The sequence below is a fragment of the Anolis carolinensis genome, chromosome 2, assembly GCF_035594765.1.
Source record: "Anolis carolinensis isolate JA03-04 chromosome 2, rAnoCar3.1.pri, whole genome shotgun sequence".
Classification (NCBI taxonomy): domain Eukaryota; kingdom Metazoa; phylum Chordata; class Lepidosauria; order Squamata; family Dactyloidae; genus Anolis; species Anolis carolinensis.
Window position 1 is genome coordinate 213,663,953 of NC_085842.1, and position 11,003 is coordinate 213,674,955.

Here is an 11,003-nt window from a genome sequence, read left to right on the forward strand (position 1 = left end):
ATTTTGTTGTCTGTTTTGAGGCTCCATTAGATGCTGTAACACAGACAGCACCTGAGTTACAAACATCCGATTTTACATCCAACTCTGTGTTACAAATGGGGGAAGGCAACTGCAAGTGGGAATAAATCTACCCCAAGGGAGAGAAATTCACTCCTGTAAGAGTTATCATGGGAAAAAGGTGTCTCCACTGAAGCTTTAACAAATCCTTTTTTCCACGACAACACATTTTCAAAATCCAATTGGCATGGGGACAGAAAGTGAGGCAAAATCTTCTGAACACCGATAGCAAAACAAATGCGACAAGGGTGTTAATCCCTATGCAATTCAAAACTACAAAACATTGGCCAGAATTAGAAATGTACCTGTTCCAACCTACAGAACCTGTCTTGTTCATAAATTGGGTATTGCCAATATTTTAATTTGGGATATTATGTATGTATCATTTTTTGTGTGTGTTAGTTATACTGAGATACTTTTACCTAAACAGTGAATATATACAGGGAGAACATTCTAACTTTGAGACAGTTGGCAATTGGGCCCCTGAGAAAATATCTTCCCAGGAAGTGTCAGTCTGCATGCTTCTGGTAAAATGAGATTTAACATAAAGTTACATCAAATTAGTGACCTTAATGACTCACAACTCCATGGAGAAGGGAAAAACAGAATCAGTGTTGGGAGAGACCACCACATGGACTATATCTAGTCCAACCCTCTGCTATGAACGAAAAGCACAATCAAAGCACCCAATCTGTTTAAAAGCCTCCAAAGGAGCTTCCACCACAGAGGCAGAGAGGTCCAGTGAACAGCTTTCACAGTCTGAAAGTTCTTCCTAATGTTCAGGTGGAATCGCCTTTTCTGTAATTTGAACCCATTGCTCCTGTCCTAGTCTCCAAGAGCAGCAGAAAACAAGCCTGATCCCTCTTCCTTATGACCTTTCATAGAATCATAGAGTTGGAAGAGACCTCACAGGTCATCCAGTCCAACCCCCTGCAAGAAGCAGAAAAATCTCATTCAAAGCACCCCCGACAGATGGCCATCCAGCCTCTGCTTAAAAGCCTCCAAAAAAGGAGCCTCCACCACATTCCGGGGCAGAGTGTTCCACTACCAAACATTCAAATATTTAAACATGAGATAATTACATCTTTCAACCTCCTCTTCTGCAGGTTTAACACACCCAACTCTTTAAGCCACTCCTCATAGGGATTAATGGTTTTGACCTTTGATAATTTGAGTCACTTTCCTCTGGACTCGTTCCAGCTTGTCAATAGCAATCATAAATTGTGTTGCCCATAATTGGACACAGTGTGATTTCAGGTGAGGTCTGACCAAACCAGAATAGAGAGGCATGATTTCCCTTGACCTAGATATTATACTGCTTTTGATGCAACCCAAAATCCTGTTGGCTCTTTTTAGCTGATCAATAGGAAAGTGGAGTGCAGTTAAAATTGAATGATATTAGTAGCTGGTGGCCACTGAAAATGGAAGGAATTTTAATCAATTATATAGCAGTGATGGCAGGCAGCAATTCTGTCCCTTCAGTGTCAAACCAAAGGATCTGTTTAAGACTGTGAAGTTTCTCACAAGAAAACCAAAATTTAGCCAAACAAACAATTAACTTTCCTTTTTTTCCAAACACTGCAAGGACACAATACCATATATCAGGTTGACAGACACTTTGTCAGGATCTTAAGCTTAACTCCTGTCATACTTCTTTTTCAATATGATGGTATTGCTATTTTATATGCACACCGTGGGTGTATTGAATTTGTATATCTGCACTTTTAATGCTGTATACATGTATATTGGATGATGGGTGAGGTATGATTTATCAAGCTGATTATCACAATAGAGCCTGGTATTGCAAGTTCTCATTAGCTAGAAAAGCTTATCTTTGTTTTGGCAGATTCATGGGTGTGTTATAGTATAGCAGCACCAAGACTGTTGTCATGAAGCATTGGTACAGAGGGTGAGCTAACATATGGGAGAAAAGGCCAAGTCCAGGGTAAAAGCCCATGTAGTTCTTTAAAAGTACGCATTGCCCTATGAGCATGAGAACCAAAGGAAGCACACTTTGGCTGTACTCCCTAGTGTGTCTTTGTGCTATGCACACGCAGGTCTATAAGTGGGTTTGCAGGGACTTGTTCTCTGTCTGATAATCAAATCATCATGGGGTCTAAGTCCTCAGGAATAAATAAATAACGAGCAATACATTCAGTCTTTCAATAAAACACCTGTAATATGACAATTCAGAAGTAAGAGAAGGACAAACAAGCTTGAGTTTAGCAGCCTGGAAGACACATTTCAATATTTTCAACTTTTCTACAGGTTAATGTATGTTTCACTTTCTTGAAGCTGGACTCATGTGCATGAAGACTTATAGGCTATTTGAATATTCTTGTCAAATTCTCTGAAAGAAAATGAAAATAAACAGAGATATTAGGTATACCAGATTGGAACCTTACAGATTCGTCAAAAAACATAAGCTGTTAATTGGGACCAGCCAACACCTCCCAACAAAGGATCCCCCAGGCAGGAATGAGGAATCAGCCATGTCTTAAAGCTGTAAGGCCATTAAATACTAATCATGGTGATTAATTACAACATTTACACTTGCCTCCAACAGACAAGAGTTCTTTCTCTCACTCTGGACGTTCCACAGATATATAAATCTCCCTTGCCTAGTTTCTAATATACCTCACAACCTCTGAGAATGCCTGCCACAGATGTGAAACGTCAGGAGAGAATGCTTCTGGAACATGGCCATACAGCCCAGAAAACTCATAGCAACCCAGGGATTCCAGCCATGAAAGCCTTTGACAACACACTGATAATTGTTGCTTTTTCTGGCCAGAGGGATGTTAAACAGGACTGTCTTACACGAACTTGATTTTCATAGAATTGTTGTCTTTCGAGTTACATAATTTAGCTCCTATTAACATGTTTACCTTATTAAAACACTTATACTTACCTCCAGTATCAGTGTGATATATTATGTGCCTTTTAGCTGACCTGAGGAAGATACCACCATAATATAAGCTACACATATTGTGGTGAGATCTTTCTTGTGTCAGCTAGAAGGTACAGAATTGCTAGACATTTTATATTTGTGTAGTGGTAATAAAACCTTTCTAGAAACTTCTTGCTATACTGAGTCTATAGTCTGATAGAGTGAGAGGGTTTGACTGTTTGGTTCTGTTTTCTTCAAGAGCACACTCAGCAAGTGTCCTGACATATGGAAAATTACACTGAGAGTGACAAAAACAGTGATTTAATCAAATATAGGAAACTTTCCAGAGCTACTGAATTAATCGGTATTTCTTTTTTTTACAAATGGAAAGAATGGGACTTTGTGTGAATAAAGACTTTAAAAACTGTTACAAACAGAAATGGGAGAAGTGAACATGTGCTATGGTAGTTGTGTGACTTTCATTCAGTATGTCCTTCCACAGATCTAAACCATATTCTATCATTCTAAGGCACCAGCAGGAAGACAGATAAAGCCTTATTTGTAAAACTAAGTCAGAAATATGTATGGACTTCATCAGGATCCAACTTATGGCTGCAGAGCTGAATGGATGCTGAATTTTGTAGGAGAAAAACCAACAAACTGGGGGGGGGGGCGGCAGAAGGACTCAGGGGGAAGGCTCTAACTGTTCTATCTAAAGTGATCACTGCAAGCGGGGAATCCATTACCAACCTAAGTACAGTACAAGGATAGAGACAGGTCCTACATTGTTACAACAGTTTATGGTGGCTTCCATGTCAAAAGGGCATACCTATCCAAGGTACTGAATCTATTCTAGATTCAACACTTTTTATAGCTCCTTTCAAATTCAGAGTAAAACTCAGTATAGATTAGCTGCCATCGTAGCCACGTTTCTTGTACCATATTGGAGAAGGGCAGTAACTCCTTGGCTTTTTCAGACCAATACTGGGAATGAAGGGTTTACCTACTTTGGAACCATCTGTCAGCATGACAAAAGCACTATAGTGTTGTAGGTAGAGTGGTTGTTTGGATCAGTTTCCACTCCCTTTACCCTGGGATCAATTTTTACTTTCTCTTTTAATGTTCTAAGAAAAGACTTTTTGAACATTATAGCTGCCCAAGAGGGGCTTTTTTTGGCACAACTCCTTCCTCTGTGGGATAAATCCACCCCATTGTCCTGCGAGTAGGACATTTTTTATTTCTTATCCCAGTTAGTGTTGGGATTTTGTTCTCTCCGACAATGTGGGAATGAACTTTCTCATGAATCACATAAATTACTGAAATTCTCCACAAGTGGATTTTTTTTGGTACCATATTTTGAAACATGGCACTGAACTAGCTGGTCTTCCTTCCTCATTTATTCCAAAATTTGATGCTTCTCCTATGCCTATTGGAGGGATCTATGATCAGGATATGTTGAGAAGGGAACAATGCAATCAACAATTAATTATTTAATCAAGTATAAATATTCTAAAGACATTTTAGCGAGAGATGGAAAAGTTTAAATTAAAGTCCTAGCTGACTATTTGTGAATGTAAAACATGTAAAGATACAAAATCAATTCATTTCAACTTACTTGTTTGACATACAGAGCATACACTCATTTGCATATGTTTCACCATCAGTCCCACATACTGGGCTAAAGTTCCGTGGGCATCCAGGCAAAGAATACAAGTCACATCTGGGCTGGGAATGAACAGGTTCACCAACATTTACTTAATACTGTAATTATTTGGATTGTTTTTAAAAAGGAAACATATCACTCACGCCAACAACACAAAAAGCGATGCTAAGAACTATCTTATAGAACTAAAGAGACCATGAGTGAATCTGTGTAAAGCTATGCCATATAGCAAAGCTGTCTGATTATGGGTTCACTGTATGTTCAATTTGCATAAAGCAAGTTGAGACTGTCGAAAGAAAAACAATTCCTACTTTCAGGGAAACTTTCAAATTGTACAAGTATTTTTCAAATTGTTCAAGTATTTTTCATTATTTACTACAGACTTACCTGGTCTGGTTTTATTTTACACATACTGTACACACGATTAGCTTTAAATTGCAGGTTTTTTAAACTTATTAAACTATTCTTGTGGTATACAAAGCAATACCTATTATTTCTACCTTTGGTACCAAAGTTTCTGTTAAGAAAGTAATGACCATGAACACATCTGTATTGTTAATGGATGTATAACTGATTCATAATCAAATGTGCACATTATGTGCTTCTTGGCATTTAATATCTGTACAATATGTTTCATTATTAATTTCCATATTAAACTTTTGAAGTTTCTAGATTCTGAAATGCACCTGTTTATCTTGCTCACATAGGCTTATGGATAAATAAAATCAGAGAATGCAAACATGTAAAACACTCATCTATATATATAAAAGAGTGATGGCATCAGGGCAGCGGACAAAACAACAAAACTACAGGCCCCCCAACCTCAAAATTTGACAACACAACCCATCATCCACGGCTCTAGGTTGATACAACAAAAAGAAAAGAAAAATAAAGTCCTAATTAGAGGGAGAGGAATAATTGTTTTTATCCAATTGCTGCCAGTTAGAAGTCTAAGCTCTGCCCACTTGGTCTCCTAGCAACCCACTCAGTCCAGGGACAGGCAGAGTTAGGCTTCACTTAGGCCACTTCCACAGATTATCTAAAGCCCCAGCTTCTGCCAACCCAGAAGTTCGAAAACATGCAAATGAGAGTAGATGAATAGGTACTGCTCCTGCCAGAAGGTAACAGCGTTTCATGCAGTCATTCCGGCCACATGACCTTGGAGGTGTCTATGGACAATGCCGGCTCTTCGGCTTAGAAATGGAGATGAGCCCCAACCCCCAGAGTCAGACATGACTGGACTTAATGTCAGGGGAAAACCTTTACCCTGTAACTTAACTACCACCAATTCCTCAATACTTTATTTCCCATACCACCATACTTCGCCACAGCAACGCGTGGCCGGGCACAGCTAGTGATTAGGTAAAGAAAAACTTAATGAATAATGAAACAATGGTACCCAATGTAAAGATACCCTGTGGAATTACTAGCAAAATACTTTAAGACAATTATAGTTACCATTTCATTAGAATGGATGATTTTTTAAATTTCTTTTAGTAAAATGTAGAGGCTTAATCCCTCTCCAAGAGATCATTCCCTCAAAATAGCTTTTAGATGAAAGACTCCTTTAGAAATCTGGGAACATAACCAAATCACAACATCTCCTTTGATTTAAAAAAATCCCACTTTCTATGATTCTGACAGTTAGAAAATGAAGTTAATTCTTTTGCACATTATGCAAATTAGTTGAATGTCTCATTAAAGTTAATATAATACACTTGTCTTATGTTTTTAGATCACGCTTAAGTTTTAAATAAAGGATTTCTAACAATTAATTACCTAGTTTTGCCCAATGGAGCAGTGAGGTTTAAACAAAAGAGAAGTGGACATCTTGGCTTAATTTAACCAATGCCTGGTCCCTATTATCAAGGCTTTTTTCATCTGGCAATATTTCTCCTACCATGAGAAATGGATTGAGAGATATGTAAAACCTGAAAGCCTGACTGCACTTCTGAATACCACTTCATTTAATTTGTGGTATGTACAGTTCTTCCACACAGAGGAGAAAAAGGACCTTAAGAGAAATCTGTGTTTGCTTATAGTTTCTGTGAAGTGTTATAAATATATTCATAAGTGTACACACAAACCTATACATGGGAAGCTTTGTCTCTCAGTGGAGATCTTGCAACAGCCTGCTGTCACATGATAGTTCATTAAAAAACCCCAAAAGACAACAGATAATATTGTTTGTTAAGAGGTTATTAATCACATAATTAAATTTGAGAACTAATTCACTAAGCCTCTGTTGACCTGATGCAATCATATTAAACCTTCTTCCAAAGTATCACATTAAAATTTCTTGTGGAACAACTAGCAAAACAGCATTATTTATTTGTCATATTTGTATCCCGCCCTTCTCACCCCAAAGGGGAGTCTGAGTGGCGCAAATCAAGGCACAATTTGATGCCATACACACATATCTAGCAAATAAAACAAATGCATTAAAACAACCACTAAAAACATTTCAACAATTAAAATAATTAAATCATGTAATCCAAAATCATTATGTCAGGCAATTACAATTAAAAATATGACATTAGATGTAATTGATAATTAAATTATTTTAATAAAACACATTGTCTTCAATCTTACGCCACGTACATCTCGTAAGTGTCCACACAGTAAAGCTTCCTCGCTTTTTAAAAATACAATATAAACCCCCTGATCCTCTTTTGATAACACTATGTAACAACATTTGAAAAATGTTCTGTTTCTGGTTTGAAAGTGTTATTTCCTGTTTAACTGTGCGGTACAGTATTTACTTTTAAAGTTGTTATAATCCAGAAATTGTATAGACTTTTGGAGTCTATACTCCAGAAGTATAGACCCCATAGTCTATAGACGATGTTGAATTGGTTGAGACTGAGATATTCAATAAAAAAAGACAGCAAAATGTGTTGTCCTGTCAAAACAAAATTTCTGCAGCTTAATAGACATTTTCAATTTTCCAAACGACAGAACCAATTAAGAAATGACATTTATAACCCAGGAACAAAAATATTGTTACATAGTGCAGATCACAACCCTTCTTGAGACACAGGCTCCTTCCACACAGCTGAATAAAATCCCACATTTTCTGCTTTGAACTGGAATATATGGCAGTGTGGATGTAGAGCCCTTCCACACAGCCATATAACCCAGAATATCAAGCCAGAAAATTCCACAATATCTGCCTTGAACTGGGTTATCTGACTCCACACTGCCATATATTCCAGTTCAAAGTAGATAATGTGGGATTTTATTTGGCTGTATGGAAGGGGCATCAGATAACCCAGGGCTCTGTCAGAAAGGTCATGTATCCCAGAATCTGATCCCACGTTTTCTGTTTATTCCAGATTATCTGTATTAGATAAATATTTTCAAATATGTTTTCTTATTTTAATTGTAAATTGTTTTTATAAGTTTTGTTTTATATATGTATGTTGTCCTATATTGTTTTTATATAATGTTGTCAGCCACTTTGGGTCCTGTTTAGGAATAAAAGCAGGGTCCAAATAAAGATTTATTATTATTATTACTACTACTACTACTACTACTACTACTACTACTATAATATCTCGCAGTGGGGGCACATATAATCCAGTTTAATGCAGAAAACCACCTGGGATGATGATGATGATTAATAATAATAATCTGGGATTAGATCCTGGGATATAGAGCCTATCTGGAAGGGCCCCCAGTTCAGAGCAGATATTGTGGGAGTTTCAGCCTTGATATTCTGGGTTATATGGCTGTGTGGAAGGGCCCACAGCATCAGCATCGCCTCACTCACCTGAATAGTGCTTTCCCCATGAAGAGGTGTCAACAGGAGTCCTGGGGAAGAAAAAAACGGAGAAAGGAAAAAACTAACAGGCAACCATTTTTCTGTCCTCAATGTCAATAATAATAATAACAATCATCATCATCTTTATTTATATCCCGCTCCTCTCCCCAAAGGGACTCAGGGTGGCTTCCACCAAAACATCGAATACAGTAAATGATATCACAGACAATAATAATCACATATCAATTAATAAAAACAAAGTATCACATTAGTGCAAACATAAACAAACCATTTAAAACACTATTTAGCCCTCTAAAAACAGTATATATGTCTATATAAACACTGTTTAAAACCAGCCAAAAACCTATCCTGGTTTTAAAATTAATCAAAATTCCTATGATCAGGGTATCCAGCATTATAACGTATAGTTCTAATAATCATTTAAAGTCCTGTCCAAGAGGGTGGTTGAGAAGGTGGTCAAGGCTAACCTTTGCCCATTCACCCCAGTTACTATGTGCATTTACACTGCAGAATTAAAGTGTAAATCCCACTTTAACTGCCATGGCTCAATGCTATAGGAGCTCAATGCTATAGGATGCTGTATGATTTTCAGTTTGGTGAGGAACCAGAGCTCTTTGACAGGGAAGACTAAAGATTCTGTCAAACTATATCTCCCAGAGACCCCTGGCAGTTCAAGTGGGGTCAAGTTACACTAGGCCAGACCTCCTCAAACTGTGGCTTTCCATCTGTTTGGGCCTCCAACTCCTAGAATTCCTGACTATTGAACAATCTGACTAGAGCGTCTGGGAGTTGGAGGCTCAACTATAATAATAATAAATAATATAATAATAATAACTTTATTTTTATACCCCGCCCCATCTCCCCGAAGGGACTCGGGGCGGCTTACATGGGGCCTGGCCCGATAAAACAAACAAATAACAGTAACAAAGCAATAAAACAATTATCCCAGTAAAAAACACCAACATCAATAAAAACAATCATTTATTCATAAAGAATAAAACTTTATTTGTATTTTGCCCTATTTCCCCGAGGGGACTCAGGGCGGATTCCAACATAAAATGGCAAACATTCAATGCCTCCATAAACAAACAAATACTGACATAAAAATCCCAGAGAAACTCCACATATAAAAATATCATTAAAACCTCACATCAATTTAAAGTCTAACATCAATCAATTAAACCTAACATCAATCAATTAAACTACGTGTAGTCAAACAAAATATATAAAAATTATATAGAAATCCAAACAAGCATCCACATTAGTTTACAACAGCCAACTAGACTTAGATGGAGGATCGCAGTTGGAGGAGGCCTGCACTAGGAAGAAAGCCACCACCTCCACCTCTTCCTCGCTGGCCTGTCCCAGAGTTCTCCTGACATGACACAGGCCTGGCATGAGGCCTAGCGGGGACTCTGGGCTCAAACGACGACGCATTCATAAGCCGCGGCCTCGACGACGCCTCCCTCTTCCCTTCCTTCGTTCCTCCCCTCATTCTCTCGTCCCTCAGCCTAGGGCCATAACTTGGGAGTGACGGAAGGCACCAACCTGCCATGGCCCACAGAAGAGGACCCGCCACTCTCATCCTCAACAGCGGCTCGGCGGCGGTAGCGCGTGATATAGCTAGCGTGAGGGGGGAACGCCCCACCCACTCGCTTCTTCGCGCCTTTCTCTGCCACTCGCCCCGCCCCTTCGCCGCGCGCAACGCCTGCCGCGACCACGTGACCTACCCGACTGAATTTCTCCTGGACCTAGGTTGCGGGGAGAGAGAGAGGCTCTTTTCATTGGGTTGCTGTGAGTTTTCAGGGCTGTACGGCCATGTTCCAGAAGCATTGTCTCCTGATGTTTCGCCCAGATCTATGGCAGGCACCCTCAAAAGTTTATTGGAAACAAAGCAAGGGAGGTTTATATCTCTGTGGAAGGTCCAGGGTAGGAGAAAGAACTGTCTGTTAGAGGCAAGTGTGAATGTTGCGATTAATCACATTGATTAGCATTGAAAAGCCTTGCACTTTCAAGACATGGCTGATTCCTGCCTGGAGGAATTCTTTGTTGGGAGGTGTTAGCTGGCTCTGATTGTTTCATGTCAGGAATTCCCGTTTTCAGAGTGTTGTTCTTTATTTGCTGTCCTCATTTTAGAGTTTTTTTTTTTAATTACTGGTAGCCAGAGTACACAGAGAAGCCATTGACTTGTCACCATATTACTCTTTGCAAACAGTAAATTACCTTGGAATCAAAAGAATCTGCTGTCTGTCTGCTTCCTCCATCTCTGCACCAAAAGTTCTACAACACATTGATACAGTTTTCTGAGAAGGAAAGGGACACGACTACAGTAGAGTCTCACTTATCCAACACGCGCTTATCCAACGTTCTGGATTATCCAACACATTTTTGTAGTCAATGTTTTCAATACATCGTGATATTTTGGTGCTAAATTCGTAAATACAGTAATTACTACATAGCATTACTTTGTATTGAACTACTTTTTCTGTCAAATTTGTTGTATAACATGATGTTTTGGTGCTTAATTTGTAAAATCATAACCTAATTTGATGTTTAATAGGCTTTTCCATAATCTCTCCTTATTATCCAACATATTCGCTTATCCAACG

At 38.6% G+C, this 11,003-nt stretch overlaps 1 protein-coding gene across 1 annotated transcript; it reads right to left on the bottom strand.

The window, feature by feature from the left end:
• Positions 1-2,217: 2,217 nt before the first annotated feature.
• Positions 2,218-10,090, bottom strand: spink2 (serine peptidase inhibitor Kazal type 2). Its single transcript, XM_008116642.3, has 4 exons — positions 9,943-10,090; positions 8,383-8,423; positions 4,563-4,672; positions 2,218-2,407 (listed from the first exon to the last, which is right to left on the bottom strand). Exons 1-4 carry the CDS (start codon positions 9,977-9,979, stop codon positions 2,359-2,361), a joined length of 237 nt encoding a protein of 78 aa, XP_008114849.1. The 5' UTR covers positions 9,980-10,090; the 3' UTR covers positions 2,218-2,358.
• Between the last annotated feature and the right edge of the window lie 913 nt (positions 10,091-11,003).

Excerpts from the sequence above, each read along its gene's own strand:
- spink2 (XM_008116642.3), bottom strand. The coding sequence starts at position 9,979 with ATGAGAGTGGCGGGTCCTCTTCTGTGGGCCATGGCAG. Across the intron at positions 8,424-9,942 it reads TCTTCTGTGGGCCATGGCAG|GACTCCTGTTGACACCTCTT; the intron begins GTTGGTGCCTTC and ends TTTCTTCCCCAG. Across the intron at positions 4,673-8,382 it reads ATGGGGAAAGCACTATTCAG|CCCAGATGTGACTTGTATTC; the intron begins GTGAGTGAGGCG and ends GTTCATTCCCAG.